Source organism: Seriola aureovittata, chromosome 22 (assembly GCF_021018895.1).
Source record: "Seriola aureovittata isolate HTS-2021-v1 ecotype China chromosome 22, ASM2101889v1, whole genome shotgun sequence".
NCBI classification, from domain to species: Eukaryota; Metazoa; Chordata; class Actinopteri; order Carangiformes; family Carangidae; genus Seriola; species Seriola aureovittata.
In genome coordinates, this window is record NC_079385.1 from 2,707,265 (window position 1) to 2,729,549 (window position 22,285).

General features: G+C 39.2%; 3 protein-coding genes and 1 long non-coding RNA gene across 5 annotated transcripts; 2 read left to right on the top strand and 2 right to left on the bottom strand.

Annotated features, from left to right (window-relative positions):
* Positions 1-1,695: 1,695 nt before the first annotated feature.
* LOC130163197 (beta-2-microglobulin-like) lies at positions 1,696-5,310 on the top strand. Its single transcript, XM_056367135.1, has 4 exons — positions 1,696-1,905; positions 2,770-3,042; positions 3,927-3,964; positions 4,078-5,310. The coding sequence occupies exons 1-3, from the start codon at positions 1,836-1,838 to the stop codon at positions 3,938-3,940; spliced, it is 357 nt and encodes a 118-aa protein (XP_056223110.1). The 5' UTR covers positions 1,696-1,835; the 3' UTR covers positions 3,941-3,964; positions 4,078-5,310.
* Positions 4,896-7,284, bottom strand: LOC130163200 (uncharacterized). The gene is made up of 2 exons (XR_008826410.1): positions 7,153-7,284; positions 4,896-6,867 (listed from the first exon to the last, which is right to left on the bottom strand). It is a non-coding gene; the product is annotated as an uncharacterized LOC130163200 (long non-coding RNA).
* On the top strand, positions 7,193-17,251 carry irak3 (interleukin-1 receptor-associated kinase 3). The gene is made up of 12 exons (XM_056367134.1): positions 7,193-7,594; positions 8,157-8,366; positions 9,817-9,915; positions 10,129-10,289; positions 10,431-10,495; positions 10,581-10,695; positions 11,598-11,716; positions 12,009-12,207; positions 13,831-13,893; positions 14,461-14,628; positions 14,712-15,072; positions 16,434-17,251. Exons 1-12 carry the CDS (start codon positions 7,492-7,494, stop codon positions 16,547-16,549), a joined length of 1,779 nt encoding a protein of 592 aa, XP_056223109.1. The 5' UTR covers positions 7,193-7,491; the 3' UTR covers positions 16,550-17,251.
* On the bottom strand, positions 16,938-22,132 carry cdnf (cerebral dopamine neurotrophic factor). Of its 2 annotated transcripts, none has more exons than XM_056367137.1 (4): positions 22,080-22,132; positions 20,055-20,182; positions 18,693-18,834; positions 16,938-18,571 (listed from the first exon to the last, which is right to left on the bottom strand). In XM_056367137.1, exons 1-4 carry the CDS (start codon positions 22,099-22,101, stop codon positions 18,399-18,401), a joined length of 465 nt encoding a protein of 154 aa, XP_056223112.1. In that variant the 5' UTR covers positions 22,102-22,132; the 3' UTR covers positions 16,938-18,398. The 2 variants fall into 2 exon arrangements, with proteins under 2 accessions (XP_056223112.1, XP_056223111.1); XM_056367136.1 differs by lacking the exon at positions 22,080-22,132 and adding an exon at positions 21,165-21,522.
* Between the last annotated feature and the right edge of the window lie 153 nt (positions 22,133-22,285).

A 22,285-nucleotide genomic window follows, 5' to 3' on the forward strand; every position in this document is an offset into this window, starting at 1 on the left:
AAGTAGAAAATGGTAACACTTACCATATCAACTGAAGTCAGTCAACCAAAACAGAAATGTAATGTATGACATATATGTCACACATATGTACATATTCTGAATATATAAGTTAATATAAAATATATTAGGTACCCACAGTAACATGTCTATATATACTTATATTAAAAATATCTCTGATTAAATTTTATATGGTATAACATGCTGCCAACGTAAATGTTGATGATATATATTTAATTTATGCAAGTTCATTAAAACAAAATACATATAAAAATTCTATATGCTTATATATGTTTTTCTTAATAATTTCTCATTGATTTTAAACATGTCTGTCTTCACATTCTGCGAAAGTCGTTTCAGACTTTTGGACCCTACTGTATATTATATGAACATATATTAACAGGCTTTGGGATGGATATATATTTATGTAACATGTCTACAATATAAGCATACATACATAAACATACATATTTGTATGGGATTTACATATGTACAATACATGAAATTGTTACTATTTTATTTTAATAATAACCTATAAGGTTATGTTTTTATTTTATATGTACATAAATTTCATAAAAGAATTTTCAATATATGTATGAATATTATTTTTGCATATGGGAATGTAATGTGTAAACATTTATGACATGAGACGCCAAGATTTTACCCTTCACTCCTGCATTTCATATACATTGTGCTTCACTGGGTGGTCTAATGCTGATTCCTTAAACAGTATATAAGATGTTCATTTGTGCTCCATGTGAAAATTGTTGTGAAAACTACTATTCCAGGGCATTTGAAATTGTTCCTTGAGTTAAACTTGATTAATAAAAGCATGTAGGCTAAGCAACTCTCTCTGGATGTCAGCTGATGGCAATAACAATATCCCAGAAATCAAAATGAAACTTCAGGGCCAACATACGCCTGGGTCCTCGATCTTGGCCCACATCTGGTCCATATACTTCCACATCTGGGCAGATTCCCGCTGTTGCTCCCTGTTATTAGCTGACAGCCAGAAGACTTTGTGTGTGTGTGTGTGTGTGTGTGTGTGTGTGTGTGTGTGTGTGTGTGTGTGTGTGCCGGTACTGGTCCAGATGTGGAGTAGCATCTGACAGTCATGGTGTATATGGGCCAGTTTAGGGCAGTGGAACCAGGGGTATACTGGGCCAGAAGAAAACAAGCATATGGGCCCAATTTATCTATCTATCTATCTATCTATCTATCTATCTATCTATCTATCTATCTATCTATCTATCTATCTATCTATCTATCTATCTATTTTAACTTTTCTTTTTAAATCACAACGTTTTGAAAATACCATTAGTATTTTTATTAGATTCTGTAGTGTTATTATTTTGATATACAGTCTATGGTATTTGTGTGTGTGAAGACTGTAACATTGGCGTTAATAGTTTTAATAAACCTCAAACATTATGGACTGGGCTTTGTAAACTCGCAGCCGGAAGCCCGATTAAAACTGCGCAACGCTGACCAACATGTCGGACTGATTTTTACCTAGCAACAGCTACTCTTGATTTTTCTACTGGTGGACTCAGTGGAGATATAATCTCTCAGGGAGGCATTTATGTATTTCAACCGATTTCAACAAGCGTATGCAGGAACTCGTTCTGGTGGGCGGGGCTAGCAGACGTGTACCGTGGCCTCCTGATTCGCCTCACAGCGTCAAACACCGCCCAGCGTCTCGTCGTGTACCAGGAAATAATCCTGACAACAACGCAACAGAACTTTACTTTCGCTTTGGACCGCGGGGACATTTTAACGTATTATTTGAACAAAGATATAATAACTGTTCCACTACGTTGCCGTCTGAAGGAGAAACCATGGAGACAACTGTTTACGCAGTTTGTGTTGGTCTGCTGTGCCTCATCGCCACTTCAACGGCCAAACATTGTAAGTAATTTACTGTAAATATATGTAGCGATATATTTGCAAATGGCGGTGTCACGGAGCGTCGTGAAATGTCAGGTTTCAGACCTTACAACAGGTTTACCGTTCACAATTTGAACAAATACCGCAAGAAATAGTTCTCCTAAAATTAAAGTTAAAACTTCGATTAGTAAACATTTGTTTTTTAGGGTTTTATTTTGCCACGTTTAAATTTTAACATCATGAAATACAGCCTCAAGCATAACATACGGTATACTTCAGCATATAGTAGCTGCCTTCACTCAGAACATAGGAAGGAAGTAAAAAATAAAAACACACAAACAAATGATCCTCTTGTCTTGGCAATCTATATTAATAAATAAACAAGTGTTTAGAAGAAAAGAGAAAAAATGTACAGAAACTGCATTGCTTGTACTGAAATTAGTCACTCACTTGACCGTCTGTTAAATCTTAATCCTTAACATAATAAAGGGCCTCCCTATATTCTTAAATATATGTTTCTTAGCATTTAATATGTAGGATATCCTTTCTAATGGAAGGCTTGATAACATCTGTCTTATCCTTTGTGTAGCACTTGGTCTGTGAATTCTTTTATGCATTCTGCGCATATTTGGCATAAAGCAAACTGAGGTTTTAGATGCTGGTTCCCTTTTACTGTAGTTATGTTTCTCTGGATATAAACCCAACAGAAAGGTTTAATTAGTAAACATTTGCTGATGTTAAAGGTTAATTTAATGTCTGGGTGATAATACTATAGCAAGAGAAGAGTGTGTACGAGTGAAATCCTCATTAGTTTTGCCACCACTCTTCATGTTTCCATCAAATCACTTCTTTATATGTGTCTAAGGTTTTTCTTTCTCTCTGCAGCTCCACCTCAGGTCCAGGTGTACAGCCGTTCACCAGGGTTATACGGCAAACCCAACACCCTGATCTGTCATGTGACTGGCTTCCACCCACCAGAAATCACCATTGAGCTGCTCAAGAATGACAAAGTGATTCCTGAAGCCGGGCAGACTGACCTGGCCTTCGAGGAGAGCTGGAGCTACCATCTGACCAAACATGTGCCCTTCACCCCAAGCAAAGACGAGCGCTATGCCTGCAAAGTGACTCACTTGGGGAAAATGAAACAATACATTTGGGGTATGTGTCCGTCTCTGCCTTTGTAATATTGACATTTTTAATATATTAAGTACAGCATCGCTACATTGGGTTGTACAAGGTTTACAAAGTGTAATTATTTAGAATAATAAGAAAAAAGACTATAAATATTACATATACATTACTACACTATACAACATTACATTACACACCCACATTACTATACATACCTAGACACAGCATTTCTCCTGTTACTATTCCTCATTTGTGAATCTGATCCACTTTAAGTTTCATTTAGTTTCTATTTGTATTTCTTCTTTATATACTTGTAATAATTTTTTTTTTTTTTTACTTATTTCTTGTGCTGCTTCAACACCTCAATTTCTCCTCTGGGGATCATTTAAAGCTTATCTGACCTTATGTGGTTAACTTTAACCAAACTAATCGGAAAGGAATCTATTAAAGGATTGGATGTTTACTGTATCACACAATTTGTGATCATTTTTTCTTTTTAATTCAGTTAATTACAGTAATAGCACACAACATTTATATGTAAGCTACTATTAACAATAATGATAATAACTATTTATTTTTTACAGCACAGGTTGTATAGTTTTTCATATATATAAAACAAACACATGAGACACACTCGTCCATTTTTCTGTCCCACAAAAAAAAAAAAATCTTGATTTATTTGATCATTTTCAGATTTAAACCTCTAATTAAACAAACAGATCTACATGGACATGAACTGGGACATGATTCTGAGTTTTTCATTTAATTACGCAGCACACAACACAAATACATTACATTAATAGCTCATAATGTTTTTATTTTATCTGGAACGCTCCTCAATTACAGTCCTGCGGTGTGGTGCTAGAAAGAGCAGCTTGTCAACATGTTTGTTTTCTTTTCCCTCTCTACAGAACCAGATATGTAGGTTCCTTGCTCCACCCTGCTTCAGGTATGTACCATTCTCACTGTCAGTGTCATCTTTCAAATCATTAAACCGATAATCTGTGCAGTACATGTCCGAGTGACTCCACACTTCTTATATTCTTTGTTTGACAACCACAGGTCTGCTCAGGCTCAACATGACGATGAAGAAGATTGGAACGTTTCGTCCAGTTTTGAGTTTAAGCTTCAGCAAATGAGAGAAAAACAGCACTTAATCCAGCTGTGTGTTTCTGTATCAGAAATTCCAAATGGCAGTAAACCTCCATGACATAGTTTGCTGTGAAAAGGGCCGAATCACTCCAGAACTCACAGCAGCAAGCCTTACAATGACAATGGCACAATAAATGCAAATGTTTCTTCTCCCTGTTTTCCTCTCTCTCTTGCTTTATCTGTAACTGCCGGCTCGTATCATACACAATCAAAGAGATTTACAAATATGAGCTCATTCACTTTAACAGTCATGATTTGACCTCTTCTGGCAAAAAGATGTTTAAAATATCAAAATCAATTTAATACATTCATGCTTTATTATTAGAATATTAAGTCCTAATGACTAACATGTCAGCAAACACATCCAGTAGAAACATAACTGTGTATATGACATTTACCGTAGTAAAGTAGTAATGTCAACAACACGATAGTATCCCTAAAAACAAGCATGATTTTAACATTGGATGAAGCGTTATGTAACTGAGCTACATGTGTATGTCGAGCAGAGCCGCTGATGTGGGTGTAAAAAATTGTGTAAATACTTTCTTCTCTCTGTGTTAGTCTGTTATTGTGCAACGAGGCAGAAACAGCTTTGTAATTCTCAAAAATAATGTGCAAGAACAAAATGTTAAGCTAGGTTTTAGTCCCCTTGATGCAGTGGATTTCAGCATGTGCTGTTAGACACAATGGTTAATGGCTGAACAGGAAGTGACCTGTCAGCTGTGAACTTGTGGCTGCCCACAAAAAAAAACAAAGTAGCACAAATCTTGTCATTTTGGAGAATCATTTGATTTAATATTCATGTGAAAAATGTTGCTTCATGGAGCTTTTTGATAACTTTTTTAATGATTAATTTTAATTTAATTTTCACTGTCATCTAATCTAATCTATGCCAAGTGCTAAATGCTAAAATACATAAATAGTTTTTTAAGCACTGTTTTATCTTATAGAATATCAAGAGTGGATTAAGATTTTTATTTTCCTGTTAAGATTTATTTTACAGAATGACTTGAGCACTTTCTTGTGCTGTTTGTGAAGGAGATAAGTTCAGCATAAAAACTATGAGGACTATGACTCATATTGATTTTAAATGTATTTTACAATATTGTTGGGTAATTAAAGAGTTGGTGACTCTGAAAGTGATGATGTGTTTGTCTGTCTGTTGTCATCAGAGGACGGAGTTTCACTGGGTGAATCTCAAAATGTCCTCTCTGTTCACTTTATTATGTTCGGAGTCATAAAACACTCCACAGTCAGGAGCTGGGAGGGGCTATGGTATAATTATTGTAGCTGCCTTTTAGAGTTTATAACGCAGGTCCAAAGTTTTTTTATATGTCTGTTTTAAAACAACATTGAACATTACATTCAGGGAATCTCTTACTAATATGATTTCAATGGAGGATAAAATCCATACTCCTCATGTTTTGAGAGAAGATAATTCCAAAATTCAGCTTAATTTATGTCAGACTTCATCTACTTACAATACCTCCTGACAGTAATGGTCCCTCCTGTCTGTACTGAACACAAAGAGATTCTTATTGGGGACAAAGTCCACGTCCTCCACAGCAAATATAAAACTTCATCTGCCAAAATATTTGGTGGCCCAGGGGTGCGAGACACAACAACAACACAGAAAACAACATGACTGGACAGAACCCAATTCAGATTGTTCAGAAGTAAACCCCAGCAATGTGCTGACTGGCTATGGATGTGTAAAGGGAGTACTGGGCCAATTTTAAACTGACCGGATACACTTTGAACGGATGGAATGAGATATTGAAACCATAAGGGGGCGTTCAAATGAAAGCCATTCATGTGATGTCATTCATGATAACATGAAGATATCACATTCAGGATTCACTGATAACAGCACAGGTAGAGGTGGAACCAAATGCAGACACTAAGTCGGGTTGATTTAGTGATTCGCTTCATAAGGCAAAAACAACTTTATAGCCACACTGTAAAATGTGACAAGTTGATCTTAAAGAATCCAGGAAACTGATTGCCTTAATAAATGTAACTTTACATCACTCGTTAAGTTTACTTGAAATTTAGTTGTTTACTTCATTTTATGAAGTTGTTCCAACCTAAAAATGGCAACTAAAGTTAATTTTCTCTCTTTACTGTAATAAAAGGTCAACAGGGAAAAAAAAGTCTGGGGACATCTTGTGGGCGGAAGGAGAATTGCAGGTGTGAAGGGGGAGGACATGGTCTGAGCTGTGAGAGGTGACATTAAACAGATCTTGGGGGAAAAAAGGCAGATCATCACAAAATGCTCCTTTTTTTTGTCTTACATCTTTTCCTCCCACATAGCTGATTTATGATTTATAAAACATTATAAATCTTAATAGAAACTGATGACTCTGCTATTGCTGGATGGTATTTAGGAATGACACTGTTGTTTTTCATGGGATGCTGGATGCAAGTGATAGTGGGTAATGTTGTTTTTCCTGTTTGACCTCATGATGGCGCTGTTGTCTCACTCTTATAAAGAATAAATGCAGCCACACTGATGAAGAAGCATATTCTTTACAACCTTGTCGTCATGGTAACATGATGGTGAAGCATTGTGTTTGATATTGACGGGTTTTGATGGCACCAGCTCTGCGGATGAAGATGCGCATGATGGCACTGATGATGAGGAGCTTGTTTTGGAGCCGTTCATGAAGCAGAACATTTAGGAGCACAACTGAAGCTTCACTGTGAAGGGTACAAACAGTAAAGATACAGTTAGCAGTCAAAAGAGAAGCTAGAACTGATGGAGACCCTGATGCTGGCACTGACATGTAAGCTGTAGAGTAAAGAAGATCCACGACTTCCAAATCTGCCTTGTGATATGCTGTGTTTTCTGTTTTGTTGTTGTGTATGATTTCCTGTTTTCTGTTCGTGTAAATTACTGTCTTTGAGCTGCAGCATAGTAACAACTTTTATACCAAGCAGTAAAACTTCAGCAACATGCCCTTTAAGTAAACACCTACCCCTTACCTCTGGCCCAGCGAATAAAAGCCTGTGAGGTCGATACAGGAAGTGGAGCCATGGAATCCAGATGTGGCTGAAACTGAACTTCAGTGATGACTCGAGTTCACTTTTGCGAGTGGATTTGTCATGCTAGCGTGTGTCCATGTAATAGATAGATGGAGTTTGAGTAACCTCCCTCGGTTGCGGTGATGTTGTGAGTCTGTGTGTGTTGACTCACTGGATAATGACTTCATAGGTCTTCACGCGCATGAGAGGAGGGCGGGAGTTTCCGTATTTGAGCAACGGTTGTAGGTGTCCCGTTTTGTTATTTTGGCCCAATGTCTCTCTGCGAGGACGGCTGTTCAGATGGACTCCTCCACCTTCCTCTACGATGTCCCCCCGCTTCTCCTGGAGAGCTTCTGTCGGATCATGGACAGCGGGAGCGACGGTCTGGGATGGCGCGGACTAGGTGAGCGAGTGCTGTTGTTACGACTGACTTTAACCTGAGAGTTAGAGTCGAAGACTTTTAACACTTGACTGGTGGCTTGTGTTATATTTGTCTGTTGGATTAAAAAAAAAAAAACTAAAAAAAAACGGTGGAATTTTAAATAAATAAGATCTATACAACAATTAAAATACACTTTTATCAGATCAATGAAGATTTGTAGAAGTTAAAAACAAAATCAAATACTGTTAAAGCTCCTTAAATAACAAGGTAGTATAATAACACATTTAAAAAATCAGAAGAAAATGAAACACAAGTAATTGATGAAATATTATTGAGGATTTAGTTTTTGAAGTCAAAGTACCTTCCCTCACAAATGATCCCAAGAATCATAAAATAGAGGTAAAAAGCACAACAACAACAGCAGTATGAAAATGCAGATTTTAAAACAGATGAAGTGCAAGAATCAAAGATTAAATAAAGATGGAGGAGCAGCATAAAATTAATGAATGGATGCCTGTCCTTATTTTCATGTACACACTGTTCCTCTGAGTTTGATTCATCTTCATGTCCACCACCCTTCCAGCTGTCCGAATCGCCCCCAGCTTCTTAGAAGTCCGCATGTTGGAGCGCTTGGAGGCAGCAGGTCGGAGTCCCACCTGGGAGCTGCTGTGGTCCTGGGCCCAGCAGAATTCAAGAGTGCGGGACCTGCTCAAGGTGCTGCAGGACATGGGCCACCACAGGGCCCTGCAGCTCTTCCAGAGTCCAGCTCAAGGCCAGTTGCAAACGATTCAAGGCAAGTGCAAACTCCAAGTGTGTGTAGTGTAATGATGACTGTAATGACTCTTTGTTCACTTAGTTAAATGCAGAGCAAATCAGAGGGTGATGGTTATTTTTGGATAAACATGTGGCTGTGGGGTAGTTAGTTAGTAGTAAGCGTGGGCCAATATTCAGTCATATTGACTATCGCCATATACAATTTTTTTTCATAATATAATAATTATTATTCTTTTGTTTTGCAGTTCTGCACTGCTGCCAACTCCAGCCCTTATTTCTTTGCTTTGGTTATTGTACAGGAGAAAGATGAAATAGAATGATGAAACTATATATTATAAAATCACCTGGAAAATAAAATACAATAATATAATTATGTATTAGTAAAAAAAAAAAAAAAAAAAACAACCAAAAAATAAAATACAACAGTAGAATAATGGATCAAACAGGTTCTATTAGTGGGGTGTTGACAGCTGCAGTGTGTTTGTCAGACAACGTCACAGTTATAAAATCAGGATTTGCCCATAGGTGGTCCAGACATATACTAGGTTCTGACCTGGTCTTGTTAAAAGAAGGGTTGAACCAATTTCTATTTTTTTTATATATATAAAATATCTGCACATCTCACATCTCTGTGTGGAATTAACTGGGATGAACATGTGGGGATCTTGAGGCTGTAATTGCATGTGAATTTCTATCCACAAGTGGGAACAGTCATGTATCAACATTTTTATTTTAGCTTTTGCAGATTTTAATTTGATTCTTCTTGAAGGTTTTGTGTTGTAAAAAAAAAAAAATAAAATAAATGAACTTTTACATTTCTTGAAATGATTCTTATGTAAGTGGGTCAGTGAAACTAGTCGAAGCAGCGTCAAAGCACTGGTCTGCTCCCACCAGTAAGATTGGAAAAAACTTACAGATAACCATGATATGTGTCTCTTGATGGCTAACCACTGCCAGAAAGTTGATGTTGAGCCTATTGGCTTTACTGTACACAAAGTCTCACAATCAACAAGTTACATGAAGTAGACCATAAAGCCATTGGTGGTACAGTTAAGGTCAAAAGATAGAAAATGGCTTTAAAGTGATTTAAAGTGAAGATTTAAAGTGCAGCAGCTGCCTGAGAGTTTGACTTCAGGGGAAACACACTTCCTTGTAACTTGTTTGTAATGAAGCTTGTTGAAGTCAAAGTTTATTGTAGTTCTCTTTGTACACAGTGGCAAGTGAAGTTCACATATATGTTTTCAACTTACTCCAACAGGAGTAATTGGGGTTAATTGTTGTTAATGCAGGATTGCAAACAGCTGTGAGACTGGATGAGTAGGTATGTGGAGAGTGTTGGAGGGAAATTATATTACTGACGAAATAAAAAAACCCTTTGTTGCTTCCTCTTTGTGGTGCATGCCTGATGTCAGCAAACCACATTGATGCGCATTTAACTTTTTAATATTTGGACAATGTCTCTATTTCAGAGTCACAGTCACCCCCCAAGCATCAACACACAGAGCGTGAAACTAAAGTGAATAAGAATAAGGAATCCCCCCAAGAAGAGGAGCTTTCTTCGAGTCCTGGTAAGTGAAGGGAAGATTATAATGGAGACCTAATGAATTCTTGTTACCCTACCGTAAGGTGTAATTTTAGTGGAATTCCCCTTTCCACGAAGGTTGAACTTTGACTGACCACGTGTGATTTTCAGCACATATGTGTGAGGCAGTGTGACGTCACATCTGTCTGTCTGTCTGTCTGTCTCTCTGTCTGTCTGTCTGTCTGTCTGTGTATTTCAGTGTCCACCGGAGAAAACCAGCCATCCGTTATCACCTTCCAAGACATCAGGGATGGAACCCGAGGTTTCCACCATGAAATGAGAATTGCAGAGGGACATTTTTCTGATATCTACAGAGCATGGATAGGAAATAAAACCTTTGCAGTCAAGCTTTTTAAACAGGTGATTATTGACTCTCTTAAAGGAACAGTGACATTTTGGGAAATAGACTTTTCTTAATTAAGTTCGTAATTTTTCACAGTAAATCTGAATATCTGGGGTGTAAGGCTAATTCAAATGTATTCCTCATCCATCATTCTCCAGGTCAATAATGTGTCCTGGAAGAAGCTGTGGGATATCTTCACTAAAGAAATGGAAGTTCATCATTTGTACGTACAAACCCTCACTCTCAAAATACCTTTTCCAAGTGTGTCTGATAGTGTTTTCAATATTTAATGTGCTGACATGTTCCAGATATCAACATCCGAACATCGCAGACTTGTTGGGCTGTTTTTCTGACGAGGGCCACTACTGTCTGCTCTATCCTTACCTCCCCACTGGATCGCTTTCCCACAGACTACACCATCAGGTAGGATTCGCAATGACTTGCTGCAGTTGTCTGTCCATTATGAAGTCATTGTGAAAGGACTTCCTGTTTGTGATTCAATCACCAAGCCAGAAAATCTAACAGGAAGTTCACATGCGATCAGCGGTTTTGCTTTTCTAAAACTTTGCAGAACTTAGAGGTTTTTATTATGAAAATTCAAACAAAGAAGAATAAAAATAGAACAAGTTTACAATGACGAAAAAACCAGCCAAGTTTTACTGTGTATTTTCTATCTTCTGGGACAAATCTGGACTCAACCACACCTGTTTGGTGGATGCATGACATCTTTTTTTTGTGCGTCATTTAAAGCAACATTATGCAGCTGAATAACAGCTTCAACATCATCTTGTAACCGTGAGAATGGCACCTCTTTCTTTCCCACTCTGCGCCCTGACCGCCTGCTCTTGCACTGTATTATTTGGGTTCAGCAGATACGATCAAGAGTATGTAACACTTTACAGCACCATATCACACAACTATGGCTCTTCAGCTTGCTATAAGGAGAAGCTAGCTTCTCAGCGTGGCAGAGGCTAGCTCCTAGCATCTACATGTTAGCACACAACTGCTGCGGGTTCAGATGTTTTCAGTCAGTCCGATTAGCTGAATGCTAATTTGTCATGAGTAGACAGCGTGATTGCTGATTTGTGTTTGTTGTCTGAGCGATTGATAGGCTTCGTTTTCTGTATATGAGCTGTTAGCTTCCAGGGGAAGGCTACGCTGCCTCCTGTACCTTTGACCTGGGTTGTGAAGTGCTGTGCTAGTCCTTATGTCATGCTTGTCTGTGAAGGCTTTCACATCCATTTTGCCCAGTTAATTTGGCTACTGTAGCTGTTTAAAAGCAGATTTTTGTGTCATAGTTAAAGTGGTATGTTGTCACTGTACAGGACGGAGAGCATCCTCTGACTTGGCAGGAGCGTCTCACAATCATCAAGGGAGTTGCGAAAGCTTTGCATCACCTCCATACGGCCCAGCCCTGCCCAGTGATCTGTGGCAACATCTCCAGGTACAAGCCACTAAACACACACTCACTTCACACTCTGGAGACACTCTGTGACTCTGCTCTGAGAAGCTTGTCCAAGTCTGAGATTACATTCCCATTCACTTGATATACCTTATATGTGGTATACATGTATTACCCTGTTATATTGGTTTTAAAGGGTCATACCACATGGCTTCATCATTGTTGGCTTTGGGACCTCCACTGTTAGTTGCCTTCTCTTCCGTCAGTGTTGTCTCTTTGCTGTCTGCGGCGTTCAGAGAGTGACACAATGTCTTTTAATGGCTTCTCCTCACAGTGCTAACATACTGTTGGACGACGCCCTGCAGCCCAAGCTGTCTAACTTTGGGTTGGCTCGTCTACGTCCTCATTCAGCCAATCAGAACTGCACCATCACTCTCGACACGAGTTTCCACAGCAACCTGGGATACCTCCCTGAGGAGTACATCCGAGATGGCAAGCTTTCCTTCAGCCTGGACGTCTACAGCTTTGGAATGGTGATTGTATGAGATCATATATGCCAAGCTAGACTTTCTCTATTCGGTGTATCAGCTGGGTGTTTCATCGGTAGGTTGTAAAAGTTTACAGCAGGAAAAATTACAGCAACAGCAAAACAAAAGCAAAGATAGTTTCACTCTCTTTTAACTCTGTTTTTGGTCTCCACCAGTTCCAGAGGGAAATATCTGGCTCTGGAGCAGCTTAACGCTCTGCTATTTTTCACCAGCTAGTCTCTGACTATGTGTGTGTGCTGTGCTCAGGAGGTTGTGTGTAGTGTGATTTTAGGGAAGTGAGTGTGAATCATAAGTAAAGTTTATGTTAAAACCAAAACAAGAAGTTGAAATATTCTGATGCCCTCCATAGAGCTGAGGAGAACTGCGGTGAGTCTGGTGATAACTCTCTGAGGGACACCTTTCACTTTACATGCTTTCAATATAAGAATATGAATTTAGCAACTTCCCTATATGAAATATATGTATATATACTGTATAATTGAAAAAACACATATGTAAAAATTATATATGAAACCTATTAGAAGTTGGAACAATTTCATATATTGGCATATATATGTACCCAATACAAATATATATATGTTTATGTATATATGCTTATATTTTAGACAAACATAAATATATATCCATCCCATAGCCGGTCAGTATATGTTGATGTTATATACAGAAGGGTCTTAAAGTCTAAGACCACTTCCCCTGAATGTCAATAAGAATATAATAATATTAATTAATTAATAAGAACAACATAAGCATATAGAATTCATATATGTATGTTGTTTTAATAATCTTGCATATGTAAATTAAATGTATTGTTAACATACAGTATATGGTTGCAAAATTCATCATATAGATATTTTAATATATGTACATACATGTCATAAACGTATATCTTCATATATCCACAGCATGTATATAACACATGATGATAATATAGGTGGCATATTTGGCAACATCACTCTGGAGAGTAGTAGAGGGGGTGTATTAAAGCACCCATTTCCCCTGTTTTTGGGTGTAAATGATTGATAGGGACCAACATCTTTGTAACCGGTTCTGTTGAGCAATAACGGCATACCCAGAACAGATGCTGCAATGTAATCACATGGTGCCTTTGTACATCCACTAAAAGTGTTTGTTGTCCCACTGCCTTGCTCACATTGTTATTATAAGTGTCTGACAACATTATGGACAGGATTCCTGCAGAGATCAACCATTTTTAGGAGGAAGTTCCTCTTTGTTTAACCAGGAACAACCTCTATATCGGTCTGTTCAAAACTGCCAGACTCCATTGACAAAAACCAATCATTTGACCTCACAGAAGTTGCTGGTTTACTGCTACTCAATCAGTGAGTTTGTTTGTGTCTTTTATTTAAGTAAAAGTATTAGACAAAGAAAAAACATGGGGAAGTTAGGCCCATGGAGTTCTCCTTAAAACAGCAGAAATTACAAGCAGCAAATAGAGTTATGAAATATGTGCTGTATATACTGTTTATACAGTTTATACAGCACATATTTCCTAATAGTTTAAATGTTACTGTGCTGAAAACAGGACTATGATTTCTAATGGAAACATTATTCATGCATTGCCACTAATCCCAGTTTGCTTGATCTCAGGTGATAATGGAAACAGTAACAGGACGGAAGGTCATAGAGGATGGACCTAAACAAACACTGCTGGTGAGTTCAACACTGAAGTAGCAATAGTAACTTCACTTTTTATGAAGCCCTTATCTATATGCTATATGACAATGTCACACAGATCAACCAAGAAAATGAGAACACATTTGTAATCTATCGTTGTCAGTATAACCGCCCTGTAAGAAATCCTGCCTCTATGAATCATTATCAGTTTTCTGTGAGACTGTGCCCGATTCGGGCTGATTCAGGTCTGTGGTCACTTTTATCTGGTTACATTATCTGGATAATGATATTCTGATTATAAGCCTTTGCATTTATACCAAGTATTAATAAGCATCCAGTCGCACTTAGACACATTCTCTGTGCATTTACAGCTGCATCAATGTGTTTTCCATTTATCTGGGAACAACATCCAGGAAATGGCATCAAATAACCCCGATTTAAAATAATTATATTGAAGGTTCCTACTGTTATGATCACATACATAGTTTCCTGCATTATGGCTGCTTACAGCAGCTCATTTAATGGTTTATGTATGTGTTATACTTACCAAACATGTCCTCTCTCGGTCCCTCTCTGTCTCTCTGTGTCTCTTTCCTCTCTCAGAGGAATTTGCTCGTCTCTGAGGTGGAGGACAGCGGTGGTGTGGACTCTTGTCTGCAGTTTTTGGACAAGGCGGCCGGTCGGTGGCCGACCGCCTTGGCCCTCAGCCTACTGACTCTGGCCTTGGACTGCACTGCGAGCCGCCACCGCCACAGACCGAGCATGGAGAATGTGAGCGTTAATAGTTCATTCTGGACTTTGAGGATCAGCATCTGTAATAAAATATTTATATAGTTTTTCTCAATTGTCTTCAGGTACTTCGGACACTGAGCCAGCTGCTTCCTCCGCCCACGTGCCCGCTTGTAGATCAACCTCACAGCCTGGATGATGGGGCCGCTGTGAATGCCCAGCAGAGCCCCTCATCCTCCTCCCTCCCTGTGGAGCACGATGAGCAGCACAGCCTCCCTGGGGCTCCAGGACAGGCAGGGCCCTGTGAGTGCAGCCAGTCGGAGGTGACGTACCTGAGTGACAGCGTGGGATCTCGGGTTGAGGCAGCGGTGGACCTGTACGGCAGCTGGCCTGTACAGTGCAGCTGCCCGGCCGAGCCCGGTGGTCTGGCCTGCGAGGACTGCAGGGCCAACGGGTACACGCCCTACCACACAGAGAGTCCTCAGAGTAAGTCGTCGTAAGATACTCAGTCCCTCACTACAGAGGGGAGAGCAGTTGTCCTCCTCCCCAAACCTGCATATCACACTTGACCATCTAAAATGTATCAGATGGGTGAGTCAACTTTACCAGGTGCCTCCTAGAGCTCAGGAAAAACCCAAAATACTTTACCCAACAAGAATTTTCCTTTTTGGTCTGTGTCAGCACTTTCACTTTCACTTTTGGAGACAGTCAACAAACATTTACAGCATGTTTGATAATGATTTAAAGACACGTTGATCCTCTAACTGCATTGGGGTTACAGTGATCTCCGCTCAACTGTCCCATCTCAGCCAAATCAGACATCGCTCTGTCTAATTATGTCTCCATGCCGGCGACAGCCAGAGCTGGATTCTGGGTTGTCCATCCGTCAGTCACGTTTTTGTGAACCTAACTTTAGACATGTTAGCATTTGATTGGCTGAAAGGGTGGGGACTATCTGTGCACTTACTGCACAGACACAGAGGAAGTGAGAGCGGATCAGTGAGCTGACAACTGTCAGTCATCAGTGTCAGTTCAGACCTCACCCATGGGAGAAAATGTATTATTTCAGATGACTCCATGTCCTCTGAGCTTTTTCACCAACCAGAGCGTCGTAATAGGTAGTTAACGAACCATTGAGCAGCCGCAGTGATTTTAAATGAAAACCTGCTAACTAGCTAATGTCACCAGCCTTTCATCATATGACTGTTAATACTGATGCATCACTGGATTAGCAGCATTTTACTGCTGGAGCTGAGCAAGGTGGAGCAAGGAGAAAATGGAAAGTGCAGCACTGGTAGAGCTACTGAAAATAAACATGTTGATGTTGCAATGGATGCATGTTGGATGCAAAAATATTATTTGTTTTTTTCTCTTTTCAGTTAAGAACTCATTTCCCAACGTTAGAATTTGGTGGTCAAAGGTCAAAGGTCACTGTGACCCACAAGACATGTTATTTGGCCATAACTCGCAAATTCATCCACTAATTATGACACAATGTGACACAAATGTCTAATAGGATAAAAATGATGAAGTGATGGCATTTCGTATCCAAAAGGTCAAAGGTCAACCTCACTGTGACATCATACTGTTCTATAAAAACACTTCTGGCCATTATTCAGCACTGTAACTCATGAAGGAGAGAGGTGGTAATTCTGTTTCTATGATAATGATGTAATATGATGTGTTTAAATCAGATCGGCTGATCTCACTAAACCTCCTTGTTAAGGGGGACATACATAAAAATAAATCACTGCAATCACTGACATTTTTATTTATTACATGTGGAATATATTGTGTGTATGCTGGCCTGATAAAACTCACGAGCTGTTGCGTTGTGTGTGTTTCAGCTGACCTCAGTGTGGTGGAGAACGAAGCCAAGGAGAGGCTGAGGAACAAACTGAGTCTTTATGACAGAGGGCTGATTCACACAGAGGAACTGTTCTCTGAGGCAGGACTGCAGTAAACAGCAGGGTCCCTCAGCTCTGGGGCCCACTGAAGTTTTTAACATTGTGACAGGACAGCACAAATCTACACAACTCCTCGCACCACACTGTGACACCTGACTATGTTTTCATTCAGATGGTTATTACTGAAGCTTAAAATAATACAAACAGTGTTTTCCATCGTTCACATTTCCACACTGTTGTACAGTTAGTCAGTGCTAGTGAATGATTACTGACATTGTCACCTGTAACTGATCTGATGGCTTGATCTGAAGTCCCACCAACTAATCATAGTGAAACTGTTTCTCTGCTAAGGTTTCAGTGAGACCTCCTCCCTGGTTGATCTCTGTGACAAACACAGGAAGTGGAGTGAAATAAACAAAAACACTAGCAGAGTAACAAAATGGATTTTAATGTATTTAGTTGATAAAGCTTTTTATTTCTTTTACAAACCAGTTACATGAACTCATCCTGTTTTATTTTGTTACATTTGCACATTTTGATCTGTACAGTTACAGACAGTGTCGAGAATGAACAGTGTGGGAATTATTAACAATTCAATACAGGTGTTTGAACAGAAAGACCTGACACTGTCTGGGCCCAACACATTATTGTTTTCATTACTATTATTATGATTGTCAGTGTATTTGTCGTGGATAAAGTGTTAGCATTAGTAGATATTTATTTATTTCTTTGTGTACTTTTATCTCCTCCATATTTATCCACAGTTTGCTGCCTTCTTTTCTTTCTCCCCACATACACTGTATACACACACACACACACACACACACACACACACACACACACACACACACACAAACCGAAAGTAACAACATCAGACAGCTTTCGAAATTTGTCTTTGTTGTTGTTTCGTTTTTGCTTCTTTGATTTCAACTGAAGTGTGTAGCATCAAAAGTGTGACAGATCTGTGATCCTCTGTGGTTATTGTGTGAGCACATCCTGGCTCACTGTGTTTGTCTTTAGACAAACTGGAGTGTTTTCTACAGGCGCTTGTGTTTAAGTTAAAGGTTTGAGAAGTTTGGCTTTTTTTGTGAAGTGGAAAACAGATCGGGTAGATTCTGTAAAACCAGGATGGCGTCGTAGAGGGAAAATCACTTGTGGGCAGAAATGAATGTGTTGTGTTTTCAAATACAACTGAAACAATCATGAAATCGAATGACCCATTCAAATGAATTCACTGGCTTTATAAAATAAATGTAATAAATAAACAAGCAAACGTAAAGATGTCATTTTTTACTATGTACAAATAGATATTTGCCACTATTTGTGTCTGTCATGTTTTACTCTTTATGTTGATACATATGAATTTAAGTCATTTGAGAGCATGAATCAGTAAATCATGCACCCAGATGATGATTTCTCCCCATGGCTCCTGTCAGGCTGCATAATGTAGCTCAAAGTAAGGTGTAGAAAAAGGAGCTTTTTTTGGTGTAAAAGTTATTATATCTGCACTTGTTTTGGAAGCTTTCAGATAAAACTGAGCATTACTACAAACTAATGCTGTTAAGTTCATGTTAAGTGCAAACCATTTTGCCATTTTGTACTAAAGGGAAATGTTAGCAGCTGGATGTGGATGTCAAACTATTTGCAAATAGAACTTGGAAAAGAAAACTGGCACCAGAGTAAAACCAGTATCAGCTCCTTCATCATGGATGTTGGTCAGTGCAGCGTGGTGACCATCGGCACCACGATCAGAAACCAACAGTGATGGCAGTGCGCATGCCAGCGATTTTTATCTAAATAAATGACTCTGATTAAAACTCTGATTAAGTCAATACTAATGAGCGCATGACACGTGTTGACTTGTTGCTGTGTGGATGGGTGCGTGGAGAAGACACTAACTACTCCTCATAGCTCCAGACTGTGAGCGTGCAGCGGTGCCTTCTTCTGGATGAGGCTGACGAACTCATGCTTCTCCAGGCAGCCTCGACACTCTTCCCCCCACGACGCCAAAATGTTCCTCAGCTCCAAAACTCGCAGCTTATTCAGCCCGTCGCTGCTCAGGTCCTTCAGCTGAGACTCTGCAGACACACACCGAACACAAGACACTTTACTTTCTGTCCACACACACACACATACACACACACTGATACTAATAATGAATGGTCGGCCTCTGTTGTTGTGTATTTGAACACACTTTACCGTATTTGAGCTCACAGATCTGTGTGTCTCTGCTGCTGAGGCGCTGACAGATCTTCTCAACAGGGACGTGGGAGGCCAGGGGTCGAGCGACTGACGCTGTGACACGTGTCGCTGCATCACTACTGGCTCCGAGGTAGTAACACTAGGACGGCACATGAACGTACTTCTGATCATACCAGTATCACGTGAATTATGTTCATACTGGTCAAATCTGCGGCTCATGATGTTTAACACAGGAAGTCGTTCATGGACATGAGAAGTAAGGATGTGGTTTTACCATAAAAGTTGCTACTTGCACTTCCTTTAACTGCCTCATAGCAAACAGAACAAGACAGGAACAACAGTGTTGCAGGCTAGGTACACAGCTTGACTCACGTCCTCCTGGTCAAATATGACTCAAATACAAGTGAAAGTTTTTACTTGAGTTCAAGTACTGGAGTACTTGATTTTAAAAATAATGAAGTATGTAAAAGTAACACATTACTGTATTGTTCCACATTTACAGAACCTAATGACTCTGAAACAACCTACTGAGTGACTGACTGTAGAACCTGTAGAATAAAAGGCTTGTAGAACATGATGCAAAGACTGAAGACGTGGACATAACAATACACCTGAATCAACAAAAGGAGAACCAGCTACTACAAACTGCCTGTTTGAGAGTTTATCTAGAATTGAACAAAAGTTACCACCACATACTTTCTCAGGTTGGACAGTGAATTGTTTTAGTCAGTGATGAAGTTTGGTCTCGGTAAACACAGCAAACATTTAAAACTAAATGATGTGAATCACATTTTCAAAATAAAATCAAATTCATTCACTGACTAAAAGCTCTGCTTCATAGTAAGAATGTAGTGTCTTTAGGTGTAGTGGATAATGTAATATAATATAATGTAATAGGTCCAAATGTCAGGTAGGGATGCTGTGTCCTCTACCAGGTTCATCATATTGTTTTATCTGGAAACTCAGTGTGTTATCATGCTCTTACAATGTCTTCCTGCATCTTAAAGTTTATAGTCAGTTTTGCTTTTCCAGTGTTTTACCAGGCAGCAAAGTTGATGTTCAGTGATATAATATGGACAGATATTCGATTAAAAAAAATATCCATAGATGTTATTTTACGGATTTTGGATTCCTTGTTCCTTGTGCATGAAAGACATGAACAGAACTGAGAGGATGTATTTCATAAAAATCTAATTGTTAGTCTGTGGGTGTTTGTTATTGCCTGGTATAATTAGCTCAACTGTATTGTCTGTGCAGTTCTGTGGTTGAGAATAGGGTAAATCATTTAGGATTTAATTTCTAAATCTCTTCTAATGTGGCTCCATGACAGAAATCACTGTTATGTTTCTGTGCTCTCACCAGCCTCGCCTCCTTCCCCTGGGCCACGGTGCAGGCCTGGACCAGCTCTTCCTCCACCAGCGCGGGAGTGAGCTCCGTGTGGGCTGAGTTCAGACTGCCATAGAGTCTGTGGAGAAAGCTCACACACACTGCACACCAGTTCACTGTTAGTGTGACTGAACGGGCTGCTCATCAAATCTGCTTATTTATGGCCTTAAAAACATATCACATCTGTCGGTGTGGAACATGATTGAGCTTGTGTTGTGCTGTGTGGATGTTACATACATACGTTTATATTACTCTGACTCAAACATATTACATTTACACTTTTCTTGTGTTTTATTTAATAAGAATATATATTTGTGGTTTTAAGAACCAAAAACCATCTCAGTGTAGTTTTACATCTCCTCTCTCAGGCTTCTCTCTGGAGCTCTAGTAACAACAGGTCAGTGAGCCAATCAGGAGAGATCCTCTCTCTCCGATCCTCTCTTCTGATTAGCTGAGTGTTCCAATAAAAATATAGTAGATTTCAGGTAAACGCTCAGAGAAACCAAATCCTGCAAGGTTGGATGGTGGGTCCAGGTGGGCGGGGCTTGGGGCAAAACAGAGTGGTGACTGCTTTGTTGTGATATCACAAAGTTACAAAAGTCTGACGGCTAGTTTGAACTGAATACAGGCTGTTGGCATTTCTCCTTGGATTGAGCACTTTGATGCTTTCACTGTATTAATATTAATATTAGAGCTTTTTTGGAAGTAGTATGCACAACATGTGACCAAAGTGTCATTGGGATTTTTACAGTGAGGACAGCTATAAAAGAAATAAACTCATTCCTTTATTTACATTTTTGTTCATCTTCAGTACTGAAAAACTTCAGAAGCAATACCCATAATTTTAGATTAATTACCACAATCTTCTAATTAGTCTGTAGCTATATTCTGACTCAAATCACTGTGAAACTATTTAGAAAATAGTTTGGTCAGCACATGCATGGCAGATGGTGCGGTCACAGGCATGCAGGGCTGATTTAGACATTTCAAGTAAGTTTCAGTACTTGAAAACAGCTCCGTGTAATACTGTGAAACCACAGCCAGACTGTAAATAACTTCTTCTCACACCATGCTGTCGCTAACCTTCACAGTTGTCAGCTGCAGAAAAAGTGAAGCCTCTGAAAAACAGGAGAATGGCAAGAGACAACACCGACATGGTAGCGGTGGTCGTTATTATTAGCTGCGGGAGTCCCAGCCAACAGTTTACTCCCGAGGCACACAGAGAGACCGCGGCCGAGGAGGGAGGAGCTATTTCAGGCGCTCCTGGCTGTTTAAGTAAAAGTCCCTTCAGTCTTTTCTTTGGAAAATGTTATGAGACTCATTGTTGGAAAACGTTAAACTCTCTCGGTTCAATCCTCCACGCCATGTTTTGATATCAACTGCAACAAGAAGTTTTGAATTTCCTACGTTTGCATTCGCGGCTCTGACTTCCCCTCCATTGACGTGGCGCAAAGCCTCCTGGGTATTGTAGTACTGTAGCACTAAACTTGATCTACTGGCAAAATCTGTACAATGAACACGCAGAAACGCCTCTTTCTTCTTAGTTAATGTATTCTAATATTCAAGTTTAAGTATAAGCTATCAGTTTGTTTGCCTTTGTTGTTGTTTTTTATTGTGTCATTGACATATGCCATAAATATGCCTCAAATATAGGCCTGAGCTAAGAGTCCATTGTTTTAGATGTTGGATCAACAACATAACATTCTGTAGAAACGTGACATTTTTTTGCTTAATTTAGTAGGTTTTGATTTTATTTTCAGCTTTCACTGAGGGACATAGACTTTTCTGTTATGTGTGGTCGATGGTGACTTTCATCAGTCCAAGAGGCTGAATGCATTCAGCTTATATTAGTTCTCATAGACTGATTCAGTACGTTCACAAACAATATGAACACATCTAATTCTTAAAACGACAGACTGCACAAATGTGAAACCCTGACATATTTATTTTTATAAAAAGATTCCTTTTTTATCGAAAGATAAATAATAAAACTGTTACCTTGTGTTTCCTTTCTATCCATGTATTTTAACTGCCGATTAGATGAAACATAGGTGCTTCCGGTTGTGAAGTCAACTGGTTTGAGAGACGGAATGGAAGTGTTTCTATACAGGACGGAGAAATAAAGCGTTTCAATATATTTATCTAAATATGTGTTAGAGTTTCCAGACCAAAATGGACCACAAGTAGTCTGTGAAGAACCCTTC

What these genes read in the sequence shown, in the direction of transcription:
- LOC130163197 (XM_056367135.1), top strand. Translation starts at nt 1,836, where the DNA reads ATGGAGACAACTGTTTACGCAGTTTGTGTTGGTCTGCTGTGCCTCATC. An exon ending in CACTTCAACGGCCAAACATT is followed by an intron (nt 1,906 to 2,769) that starts GTAAGTAATTTA and finishes TTCTCTCTGCAG; the next exon opens with CTCCACCTCAGGTCCAGGTG.
- irak3 (XM_056367134.1), top strand. Translation starts at nt 7,492, where the DNA reads ATGGACTCCTCCACCTTCCTCTACGATGTCCCCCCGCTTCTCCTGGAG. An exon ending in GACCTAAACAAACACTGCTG is followed by an intron (nt 13,894 to 14,460) that starts GTGAGTTCAACA and finishes TTCCTCTCTCAG; the next exon opens with AGGAATTTGCTCGTCTCTGA. An exon ending in CCACACAGAGAGTCCTCAGA is followed by an intron (nt 15,073 to 16,433) that starts GTAAGTCGTCGT and finishes TGTGTGTTTCAG; the next exon opens with CTGACCTCAGTGTGGTGGAG.
- cdnf (XM_056367136.1), bottom strand. Translation starts at nt 21,237, where the DNA reads ATGTCGGTGTTGTCTCTTGCCATTCTCCTGTTTTTCAGAGGCTTCACT. An exon ending in TGCAGCTGACAACTGTGAAG is followed by an intron (nt 20,183 to 21,164) that starts GTTAGCGACAGC and finishes ACTGGTGTGCAG; the next exon opens with TGTGTGTGAGCTTTCTCCAC. An exon ending in GATCTGTGAGCTCAAATACG is followed by an intron (nt 18,572 to 18,692) that starts GTAAAGTGTGTT and finishes GTGTGTCTGCAG; the next exon opens with AGTCTCAGCTGAAGGACCTG.